This window comes from Urocitellus parryii, chromosome 4, assembly GCF_045843805.1.
Source record: "Urocitellus parryii isolate mUroPar1 chromosome 4, mUroPar1.hap1, whole genome shotgun sequence".
NCBI lineage: Eukaryota > Metazoa > Chordata > Mammalia > Rodentia > Sciuridae > Urocitellus > Urocitellus parryii.
The window spans coordinates 49,508,863-49,521,339 of NC_135534.1; the positions used below are offsets into that span (position 1 = coordinate 49,508,863).

General features: G+C 44.1%; 1 protein-coding gene across 1 annotated transcript in view; it reads right to left on the reverse strand.

The window, feature by feature from the left end:
• Window positions 1-276: 276 nt before the first annotated feature.
• Window positions 277-12,477, reverse strand: part of Spon1 (spondin 1) — a 259,445-nt gene continuing 247,244 nt past the window's right edge. Inside the window, exons 10-16 of the mRNA XM_026395892.2 lie at window positions 12,223-12,298; window positions 10,470-10,652; window positions 6,862-7,032; window positions 6,605-6,772; window positions 5,680-5,844; window positions 3,438-3,701; window positions 277-635 (exon numbers count right to left, since the gene is read on the reverse strand). Coding sequence (XP_026251677.2) covers window positions 472-635; window positions 3,438-3,701; window positions 5,680-5,844; window positions 6,605-6,772; window positions 6,862-7,032; window positions 10,470-10,652; window positions 12,223-12,298 — 1,191 coding nt within the window. The 3' untranslated portion in view covers window positions 277-471. The remainder of the gene's footprint in view (window positions 636-3,437; window positions 3,702-5,679; window positions 5,845-6,604; window positions 6,773-6,861; window positions 7,033-10,469; window positions 10,653-12,222; window positions 12,299-12,477) is intronic.

Sequence of the window (12,477 nt, forward strand, 5' to 3'; positions counted from 1 at the left end):
CTTAAAGTTCCACTAAATGAAGAGAGAGAGGCAAATGGAAGTTTTCTGCAAGAATGAACAGGTCAAAGATAAGAAAGAGGGGAATCTGTTCTTTTCATCTGACAGGTGTGTTTACTACTTGCTGCACCCTGGCACCCAGGCACACAGTCATTTCCAGACACAGTTCCCCCTCCATGTGGAGGAGGCCAGGGTCTCTGTCCTGCCTGGCCAGGTGGATGCTCCAGAGGAACATGCTTCAGTTTAGTACAAGGCAACTGACACTACTCATTTCTCTGTAGGAAGAGGGCCAAACATAATTGAGGGAGCCCCACATGGCCTGTACCCACCAAAAAGTATCCACAAAGGACATCTCTGGCATCCACAAGACTATTGGGCAAACAACACAGCAAAAATGAAAACTAAACAAGCAAACAGTCCAACCATTGGTGACTCTGGAATCTCGAGTGCAGCCCTGGGAAACTTGTATCCCTGCTAACAAGGGTGAACGTTGCATGCCCTGATCTCCTTCTTGTCTTTGCAGCTGGTAAACTGGGAGCTTTTGAACCTCTTCTTCACAGTCATGTAGCGTTCTTGAATCCCACCTCCACACAGTTTGGTGCATTCTGACCAGGCTGTCCATGGGCGCATCCTACAGCCTAGAAACATGAGAATGCCTGGTTAGGTCAGGAGAATTGGAGTGCTAACCTCAAGAATTCATTTGTCTGGTCGCCTTCTCTGCTTCTATATCTAATGATTTGTGGAATTAACTAATTGTTAGAGTCCTCATTAGGGACTATTCACTCATATGTGATAGATTACAAAACAAAAAAACCATTCATGCTTTGTGGTTCTTCTGTGAAGGGGAAGAGTTCAGTTCTTTACCCTTTGAATCTGAGCTTGGCAATGTGACTTGCTTTGACCAGTGGCTATCTTCCTAGGAGGATTATGGCACCAAAACACCAAACCAAACCAAGGGAAAACTGCTTTTTGCACACTCAGTAACTTTGATCTGTGGTGTAAGCACTGGTTACCTTACATTTAAGCAAAGCAGCCCATCAATTGAAACAGCTTGAGAAAAGTTGCTAAGAACCTTTCCACCACTGTTTGAATCTGGATAAACCTATGGGAGAAACCATGTAGAGAAAGGCCCAGCCATCCCTTGATGCCCCAGAAAAGTAGTTGAGGCCTGTATGGCCCATGTAGCTCTTTGATTGTGGCCACATGAATGAGAATGAACACAAGGTAGACCTCAGAAGAATAATCCAGCTGAATGAGCTCAAGTCACTGACCTGCAGCATCATGTTAATAAATGATCTTTTAAAAAGCTGCTATTTGGGGGGCTGTGGCTGTGGCTCAGTGGTGGAGCACTTGCCTAGTATGTGTGAGGCACTGGGTTTGATTCTCAGCACCACATTTAAACAAATAAAATAAAGGTCCATTGACAGCTAATTTTTTTTTTTTTAATGCAAAATGAAAACTAAACAAGCAAACAGTCCAACCATTGGTGACTCTGGAGTTGCTTGTGAGGCAGCAACCACTCAAAGAGCACAAAACAATTCCTTGTATGTCTTGTTCCCAAAGTTTAACCTCCCAAATACTAACTAAAGAACAATTACTTGCTTTTTCTACTTAGAGTAAACTTGCCTTTCTCAAATAAATTTTCTTAACCCCTAGAGATCAGATTTTTTGTTTTCATGCTTCCACACCTCACTATCTGCCCTACTTCGAACCCATCACATTTATGATCATGCATTAGATATCTGTTTACCATACTATGGTTAAGTTTCATGGTGAAACTAAGAGCCTAGCATATAGATGGCTTTAATGAATGTTGATTGGTTGACTATGTGCAACAGGTATCTTAATGTGTGAACAGCTCCCTAAAGATAGGACAGTGTACTGGTAGCTTCTCACATCTGTACACCTCTTTCATCATCTCAGGTAGAGGTAAAGCGCCCTCCCCCTTACTGGGGATTGAACCCTCATAGGCACACTACCACTGAGCCACATCTCTAGCCCCTCCTATCCTTTAATTTGTTCTAAAATTTGAAACAGGGTCTTGCCAAGTTGCCCTGGCTGGCCTTGAATTTACAATCCTTCTGCTTCAGCCTCTTGAGTAGCTTGGGATCATAGTCCTGTGCCACCATGCCTGGCATGAGGTAGAGTATCTTAAGGAAGCATGAAGGGGTCATTTGAGCTGCACCTTTAAAAATAATTAGAAATGGCTTGACAAATTGGTCTTAACTTTTTTGTAAGTACCTTCCTCACCCTCCCAGGGAATCCAAAGAAACTCTTATCAGTCTGTGCCCAAGGCTTAATTGTGGATCTTCCCAACTCACTGTTTCATTGGTTTGTGAGGGGTATTGCTCTCTTAGCTTGGGTTAGTTTATTCAGCAGTGCAGCCCCAGGCAGGGATTGTTTATTTATTTATTTATTTTAAGTCCTAGAACTCCCTCAAGTTATGCTGGAGGAGGACATATACACTCTTTTCTGCTGGGCTACAAGCAAAACTTAATAACTGGTTTCTGTGCTTCTGTTTTTGCCTCTTCCAAAGGACCCAACACAGATCTGTTAAAATCACTCTTGCTTGAGACCTTCACCTAGAAAATCAAGTTCCAAATCCTCAATCAGCAACTGGCCTTTTATGGTCTGGCTTTCTTCAGTCTGGTTTCCTGCCTCCCTTCCTCGTCCTCTGCTCCATCTGCATACCATCTGTTGCTTGAATATATACTCTTGGGTATCTCTGTGCCTTGGCAGTTGCTATTTCTGCTGGCTGGAATACGTTTCTTGAACTGGCAAACTTCACATTCTTCAAGGCCCAGTCTTAATTTTCCCAGCTTTGGCTTCACCCTAAATTCAAGTCAGTGTAAGATGCTTATTTCTGGCCCCATTAGCAGTTGGTTCATTGTTCCTTTGGAGCATTTATCACTTATTTATCATGGCAGCCTTGATCCATGTTATTTGAAGAAATAAAACTCAAGGCTGACATACTGCTGCTAAACTTGGTGGTTAACTTTGAAAAAAAATCAAGGAGCCATAGGCTGGGGCTGTCATGACTGAACCACACCCTTAAAATAGGCAACGTATTCCAAGAGGTCCTGGAAAACATTTCCTAAATAAGGATTGAGACTTCTGACATACCTATGCCATTATTTCACCCCTTTGGAAGGAACAAATGGGGTTAGCAAGTTATAAATGTGATTTTGAGCAAGGTTCGACAAGACTTCTGTTTTTTATATATGCAGAGGAAGGAATTGTACAATTTCTAAAGGCTTGCTCTTTGAAAATTTATATTTGGCAGATTATCATTACATTTCTAAACTTTCCTTGGTAAAACCCCTCCTAAATTATGCTTTTTTTCTCAAATATTCATTTAAATATTTAATATGTATATAAAAAGTCAATGAAATCTTTCCCCCATTCCTTTTTTTGAGCTGCACACTGGCAAGTGTATGTACCTGGAAACTGCTCCCCGTCAGACTCTTCCCTCAGCTGCTCGATCCTCCGGCTCTCTCGAGCCTCTCTCCAGCGCAGCTTCTGGATGGATGGATTTCGAATGCATTTCCGGATGCGGCACTTCTTTCGCTGTATAGTTTCTGGGCAAGGTGCGCCTCCAAACTGAGGTTCCATTTGGATCATCCGGGTTCGAATCATGTGGCCTTTCCCACATGACTTGTTACATTCTGACCACTGGGACCACTCAGTGAGTTCACAGTCGATGGCTGACAAGACACAGATGGGCATGAGTGTATCTCACATCTGAAACAAGATATGGTCACTTATACTTGTTTGAAGTCTTACCAAGCCTATAGATTGTACCAAGCCTAAAAATGTGTGTACAAAAGGAATAGGCTCCATGAAGCAGAATGACATTATCCATCCCACATGGTCAGTAAATAGTAGAGGTAGGATTGGTGCCAGGTCATGACCCACATTCTGTATCTTGTTTTTGACTCAAGAAGGTGTTGAGGGACTTTGAAGGTGTGTTCAGAGCCTCTTGCCCTGCTGTGTAAGCTCCTAGAATATTGTCCAATCAGCCTAAAGTGGCACAGACCAACCTCCCACAGTCTGCAAGGACTCAGAATTTCTTAAGGAAGACATAATTTACTGGTGGTGGTTCTTGGAGCAAGGCTGCCTCCCTGGGAAGAACAAGTCAACAAGATAACTGGTGGCTTGACCCCTGGGGACCAATACAAAGGAGGGAATAGTGGCTTTCTTAAGATCCAGGCAGCTTTTCTAGTTTTCAGCATCATTCCGTGTCCTATATATGATGGTCTATGCAAAAAATACAGGAGTCAAAAATGGGAAATTTAGCAGAGGGTCAATAGCAAGTGCTATTTTGTGGTTTATCATAGTGCAAGATCCAGCAAATTCTTGGGCAGCACCTCATGAATATAAAGGGGGAATAACAGTGATCTGATTTGCAGGATGTGTTGTAGGAGGCAAATGATTCCACAAACTATTGGCTTTTCAGAGTGAGAGCTAGGCTGGATCTAGGAAATACTCATTTTGTTAAGTAGTTTCAGGCCTTTTCACCTGTGGGAGCTCAGGAAGCTTTCTTAGCTGTAAACGGGGATGATGGTATTTTTCTCTCTTAGGTTGTGAGGATTAAAGGAGACAATACTCCCAGTTAACAAAGTTCTACGTAAGTGTTTCCACCACCCTTTCTCCATTGGACCTTATGAAGACTTGTTTCAGTTGTAACTGTCCCTCTCAAAAGGGTGTGGGGCCCTAACCTGATGAGCTAGGTTGACTTATCAGGCCAATTGTAGTTATTTTAAACATCATACTTTATTTGGTTGCTGGTGCAGGTTATCCATACATGTGATCCAGTCTAGCTAAAACAGCTCAGGAACTATCATAGATCATCAGTTGATGTCTGCACCTGCTAGTCCAGTCAGTGTTCACACTTTGTGCTGGTTACTGGGTTTATTCCTCAGAGCAACCTAGGAAGTATTTTCTGATCATACAGATCAGGATACTGAGGAACAGGGATGTTAAGCAGTCTGCTGAAAGTTAGGCAACCAGTAAGGACAGAGCTGGGATTTGAACCTGAGCACTAGGAAGGGGAGGAGACCTGGCAGACTGCCAGTGCATACTAGAGGAAGCCAGAAAACATCAGAGCAAGCAAAGTGTGCTTGCCCCTTTTTCACCTAAGAGAGCAGCTGTCGTGGAAAGCTGGCCAGAAAATCTCCACAAATCTCTCTTCTTGGGAGATTTGTCCCCGTGTCATAAAAACAGCTGACTACAGATTTTGGAGGAGATGGGGGTAGATAGCATGTTTTAGAGAACTTGGCTTGTTTTCTTGTCTTTTACCAGGCTGCTGGAGTCATTGATTTAGTGTCTGGTTCAAAGGGTAAATAAAATGGTCATAGGGAGGAAGAGCAGGATGAAATAGTTCAGAAAATCCATGGATCAGACAAGTCCATAATTGGAGATGGGATGAGGGGAAGAAATGAGTGTGTTTTATATACGTGTCTCCCATTTAGACATCATAACCACTTGCAGTTTTTGGTAATGAGAGTGACTGAAGTGTTAGATAACTATGTCAAGACAGACCCAAACCCTACTCTTACTCCCCATCAAATAATTTACTGTAGATTCTAGCAGCATGATCACAGCATGACCTAGTTCAGACTTCTCAGGATTCTGAAACTTAGGAGGGGAAGGGGGAGGTGGTTTCCAGGACCCAGGACTTACGGCACTCTGGCAGCATGCACTTCTCCACCTGCTCCAGTTCCTCGTTGCAGTCTCCAAGTTCCGCAAGAGATTTGAGCATCCGCTGGCGGGTCCGCATGCCCTTCCCACAGGTCACGCTGCAGTCACTCCACTCAGACCATGGAGACAACAAGCATGGGATGGTGTCTAGGTGAAGAGTCAGGTTTTCCACTGAGAACAGTTTTCTTTGATCTTGGCCTCACAATGCCCCAACCCTGTCCCTTGCTGTGGCCCCTGGAGTAAAATGGAATGGTGAATCCCTGGAGCAAGAAGTGGCTCTGCACTCTACTGTCCTTCTTGATACTTTCCTGCATCTCTTGTGGCCCAGCTGTTGGTCATGACCAGACATCAGATGAGGTCAGTGATGTGAGCACACAAGTTTCCACTTGAAACAGCACTGAAGTTCTGAGTAGGATCTTACTAGAGATAAAACATTCCACATCCAAGAATTATGCACTAAAGGATAGGCTCAATATTGCATTTTTGGACTTTGATACTGAAATCTCTAGGATGCGTATGTACTTGAGTGTGTGCTTCACCTTTGTTGATATGTGGGTCTAATGCATTTTTGCATGGAGCAAGAGTGGAGACTGGGCCTGGGGAGTGCATGCCTTGCCTAAATTATTATTCCCTGCTGCCCCAAGAAAGATGCTTCTGTGAAGGAGCTACAGAATTCTATCCAAAAGCCACCAGTTTGCCATTCTAGCATTGCTTAGAATATCCACCAAAAAAGGCCAGTCTCTGGGTCTGGCTCTCATCTTACTCCTGGCAGCACCCTACAAAGGTGGTGGGCCATTTTTTCCCCCTGTGCCTGTCACCTCTGACCTTGATGTGGTTGTAAGGAGTGCTCTTGTTTTCCACGCCCATTCTGGGTCCTCTGCCCAGTGCCCTCCCCACACCCACTCACGGCACTCGGGCATCATGCATTTCTCCACTTGGGATGTCTCAGCCTTGCACATGGAGCCATCTGCTGGGCTCATCTTGACCATGCGGTGCCGCTTCTTCATGCCCATCCCACAGGTGGCACTGCACTCATCCCATTCACCCCACTCGGTCATCAGGCAACTGCTGGGAGCTGGGGAGTACAACAGAGTTGGAGTCATGCCAGTGGCTTCTGGGTCTGCTTGCTCGTGCCCATCCTCCCTCCCTGGCTCCCCAACTCACAGCACTCCTCGTTGACTGTGCACTTCTCTGTCTCCTCGGTGGGCAGTGTGCACACAGAGCCGTCCTCTGGGAACTGCTTCACATACCTCTCTCGGGACCGCATGCCCATTCCGCAGGAGATGCTGCAGGGGGACCAGGTGATCCACTCGGACATGGTGCAAGTGGAGCCATCTGCAATATGCCAAAGTGTTCGGGAAGCTCAACGTGTGTGGTGGGTAGGGGTAGGAGTTGGCTAGGGACCTTGCCATGGGAACTTCTCACCAGTAAGAATCCAGAAAGGAAACACTGGCATTCAAGGTTTGTTAGGTAGTGGAGGAGGGAATATAAAAGGTCTAAATCTAAACCAAGAATTGTTCTCTAAGAGGAAATATCCCTTTTACAGGTATGTGGGGCTCTCAAAATTACTCTTAATCCCGTGAAAACAATTAAAAGATGCTTGAATGGATAGAATGGTGATAATGTGCACACTTAGTGTATATATAACTCAATCCATTTGTGTGGACACAATTCATATTTATGGATACTTTAAAAAATGCTTAAATTTAATGCTTAAATTCTAGACTGCATACACACAAATGCATATATAATATAAATGTACATATAATTTGGTGTACATATTTAAGTCATAGTTCATTTATAGTCTAAAATGTGTCCATACATCTATGACCAGTAAATAAAAATCCATGTCTTTAGCCACTAATAACATCAAATGCTCAGTTGCCATGTGTGCCTAGTGGCTACTGTATCGGACAGTGTGGATATAGAACATTTCTGCCATCACAGAAAGTTCTTTTGGACAGCACTGGAAGAAATGATACATTCTGAGATATGTATAAGCCCTTTTGTTCAGAGGAAATAGAAACTTTAATTATTGTCTTAAGCTATGAGTTCTAGAAAACCAGAGGAAGGAACTTTGTTCTGAGGATAGTGTGGTGGGCTATGAGACACAGGGCTGATCTGTGCCCAAAGAGCAGATTACAGCAACCCACCAGACATCTCAATGTCCCTGTTGAGGATGGTAATAAAGAAGACCATACCCCAGCTGCTGACCAGGTGGGGGACCAGGGGTCATGTCTGAATGCCAGGAGAGAGGAACAGAGGAAGGCTGAGGAAAATAATATAAGCTGCTTATTTCTAAAGAGGAAAAGGAAGTCATTTGGCCATCCATCCATCCACTCACACATTTGTTCATGAAGATTTAATGAATGCTTAGTGGTATGATATTGTCCTATGAGAGAATGGCGGTAGGGGTGGAGATGGATACATAATTTGACAGTAATTCCAGGTACTGAAAATGGAACAAGAGAAGCCTAGGGAATGGGGCAGCACAGAGGAGGGAACATTTGCTCTGTCTTTGAGTTGTGGGTTAAATTTCATATCAGAAAGCACATCTGAGAGCACTTTTGTTGAGTAGAGGATATTTGCATTTGAGGGGCTGGCTTCTGCAAACACCCCTTTATAGAGTATAGAGACTCTGTGTGTGTGTGTGTGTGTGTGTGTGTGAGAGAGAGAGAGAGAGAGAGAGAGAGAGAGAGAGAGAGAGAGAGAGAGATTGAGATGAAGCCAGAAAGGAGAACTAAGGTCCAAGTGTGCAAAGTGTGCAGCCAGCCTGTGCCTCTCCACAGACTGTCAGCTTGCACACACATGGTGTCTGACATTGTTACTTAGCCCATGGACTATGACTAGACAGTGTTGATGATGCACAGAAACCCCATAACTGGACTAACTAAAGGCAGCAGGTACAACCAATTAGGTAATTATGTTCTGGTGTTATACAGTTGCGGGTATAGAACTTGACAAGCCATAATTCAGTCTTACCATGGCCTGGCAAGACATTGCCTTGGACAGGAAGAATATGGTTACTGCCAACCTGAGTGTGTTCTGAGAGGATGTGCTGGAGCTCGAGAAGCTCCCATCTTCAAGTACCCACCTCCACAGAGTCCTTAGGTGCCTTTACTGTCAAGGTGCCTTTCAGTACTGCAGTGTAATGTTGATTGTGTCAGATTGTGTGCTTATTTTTTACCACACTTTTACCCTGGTTCTCTGTAGGACCATTTCACCAATAAATTAAGCCAAGGAGTTTGCACATGAGCAACAGGACTCATATTAATTTGCAAAAGATCCCTCAAATGGTCCCTTGGAAGTTGTATGAAAGTAGGGAGAGATGTCAAAGGCTGGGCTAAATGGCTTGGTCCAGATCATTAGGAAGAAACTTGATGAAGATGCTATAATATAATGATGTACATTCACCTTATAAAAATAATTTTTAAGAATGTTCAAAGGAGTCTCTTCTTTCTCCCCATTTAAACCATTTCCCTTAAACAATTCAGTGCAGAAGGGATGTGGGTAAAAGGAGTTGCTACTAGTGTGCATATACCCCAGGTACAAAGAACAGACCCAGCCCAGAACTGTCATTACCTGCTGGCAATCACCTGAACTGGTATGAGGATAGACTCTTTGTGGAGTAGGAGATTAAAGGCCTCAATTTCCACTGCAGCCCTCAGCTCCACAGCCCTAAGAAAGCACCTTCAACATTAATCTGTCAGTCACATTCTTTCCCTGTTTGTAGGAATGGCCTCTCTATGGCAAGATTTGTTCCCCTCCAAGGTGCCTTATTTTGGGCAAAAACTAGTTAGCAATAAACCATATGTGAGTGCAGTCCAGAGAGGTATTTAAGGACAGGCATTTAAGCCTGTAGCCAGGAAGAGCTGAGGAGTGAATGATTACAGGGGGTAAGGTTTCTTTTCCTCTGCGTGGAAGTGGCTTTCTTCCTGCTGTGCACCACAGCCTGTATGTGTCTTCCTACAGCCTCACTGCACCTCTGAGAGAGTAAGATGAGAGCGAGAATATAGGTCTATCAAGGCAGAGAGGAGTCATGCCCTGGGAAGCAGGCAGTCAACCTTTGCACAGCAATCAGCTTTGTGCAGTCTTGAAGTCTGAGTGATCGTGACATAGATGTTGCAAGCTTGTAGTTCAAGCCTGACCTTTAAGCAATTGTAAATAGACTGAGAAGGTCCTGACAGGATGCGAATGCTTGGGCTGAGGTGGAATACTGATGAAGGGTCATGAATGACAGAATTAGGGCAGTGCACCTGGATTCCATCTTGATCAACCTGTTCATGGACTCCATAAAAAACGATTGGAGTTAAGATCCAGAATCAGGCTACGGTTATTTGTAATTTGTCATAAGACACATCTGTCTGTTTGCTTTGCAGTCAAGTGTATGCATGCATTGTTCCATGGCTGAGGAGGGAAGAGGGTGGTCATGCAACTTCAAGAATTCTGGGCTGGGGTTGTGGCTCAGGGGCAGAGTGCTCACCTAGCACAAGCGAGGCCCTGGGTTCAATCCTCAGCACCATATAAAAATAAAATAAAGATATTGTGTCCATCTACAACTAAAAATATTTTTTAAAAAAGAATTCTTCTGATGTCATAAGACATTCTCGACTCAGAGCCCCGAAGGCATTGTTGCAGAAGTGGGTATGCAGTATAGTCAGGGTCCTACTGCCCCCTTCAGGGCCACTGCCTGCCTGGGTGGAGGGGGCCTGTGTTGCCAGGCAGACCTCTCTTCTTGAGCTTCTGCCTACTGGTCTGGGTTGCCTCCTTACCTTCATCACTGCAGCCCGGGCCCATGCAGGGCTGGAAGTCCTGGGTGTCAGGGCAGGGGACACTGAGGTCCAGCTGTGCCTTCAACATGCGCTGCCGCATCCTCTTGCCTTTGTCACAGGTGGAGGAGCTGCAGGCGGACCATGGGGACCAGTTGGAGTAGATGCAGGTTTCAGGAGTATCATCTGGAAAGAGTGGTTGAGATGTTTTCCCTGGGAGCCTGTGGAAGCTGCAGCTGGCCTTCTCGCCAGATAAGCTCATCTGCAGGCAGGAGAAGCCCTGCTGTCCACCCAGCCTTCATGAGCCTGGGTGCTCCAGGGATGGCAGCAGCCATTCCCTTGTCTTTAAAAATCGTATTTCAACATCTTGCTAGTAAATATCCAAATGATAGGAACACTTCTCTTTTTTATCCCTTCCTCTCAACACATGCACATCTTTTCATTACCAGTCCCTCACCTTGGCAGAAGTTGTTTTCCAACTCATGTAGGCATTTCATAGACAGTTTTTGGAAAGTACAGATTTTATTTGTTTCAGCTTCATCTTCCCAATGTTCGCTAAACACAGTTTAAACATGGTTAAAAGTAAGGGCAGTTCATTTTTTTTTTTTTTTTTTTTGTACTTGGGATTGAACTCAGGGGCACTCAACCACTGAGCCACATCCTTAGCCCTATTTTGTATTTTATTTAGAGACAGGATCTCACTGAGTTGCTTAGTGCCTCAATTTTGCTGAGGCTGGCTTTGAACTCATAATCCTCCTGCCTCAGCCTCCTAAACCACTGGGATTACAGGTGCAGTTAATATTACGGCTGCAGTTAATGTTTGTAGAGCACTTACTATGTGCTAACCTATGTGTTTTATCCCATTTAGCCTCAGCTCTATGTTTTTATTTTTGAGACAGAATCTTACTAAGTTACTTTCTGTGAGGCAGGTTCTATTATTATGCCTATTTTACAGTGAGGGAACTGAAGTAGAAAGGTGAGCCTCTTGCCCAAGGTCAGAAGGCTAATGAAAGTCTAGATTATTCAACTCCAGATTCCACGAGAAAACCTAGGTTCAAAGATTGGCTCTGCCACTCCCTCCTGATTATGGGACCTGGGCCTTTTTCCTTGCTGAGGAGTAGATGTACCTATGTCTACTTCCTAGGCCAGTGCAAGAATCAAGCAGAAAATGATCTGAATATTCAAATTCCATTTTTATGGTCATTTTAAAGGAGTGATACCATTGAAGACATATTTCAATGTTATACCTTCACAAATTACCTTATAATTGGTGGCTAATTTTAGCCTTGATTTTTGCATTTTTTTTTTTTTTTTTTTTTGTGGAGAGGGGTGCTGGGGATGGAACCCTGGGCCTGGTGTGGGCTAAGCATGCACTCTGTCACTGAGCTATGCCCCAGCCCCTGATTATTTCTTAAGGAGAAATCCTCAGAGATGGGATAACCAGGTCAAAGGATGTGGCTATGTTTTTATTTTTTATGGTACTTGGGGATTGAACCCAGGGTACTCTCCCACTGAGCTGTCATCTCAGACCTTTTTATTTATTTATTTTTTTGTTTTTGATATAGGGTCTTACTAAGTTACCCAGGCTGATCTGGAACTTTCAATTTTCGTGCCTCAGCTTCCTGAGTTGCTGGGATTGCAGGCATACTTTACCATGCTCCTCTGTGTTTATAGTTCTTAAACCATGTTAGCAAGTTGCTTTCCCAATGGCACATGCCATTTGTATTGCTACTTACAACATAGGAGAATAACCTACCTTCATCTTTCTCTTCTGGAGCCAGGTCTGCTACAATATCGTCAACATTATCAGGCACAATATTGCATTGTTCCCCCTGCAAAAGGAATTTTATTTGGAGGGCTCACATTAGAGAAAGAAGGGAATGTGCAGGGGACAGATGAAGGAGGACATAAAATTGAATGCCCACTCTGTCCCAGTCCTATCCATGGTAGAGTTCTAGGTCAAATTTTATAACTTGACTGAAAAAGAAGTGCACAAAAGCAGAGTTGGCAA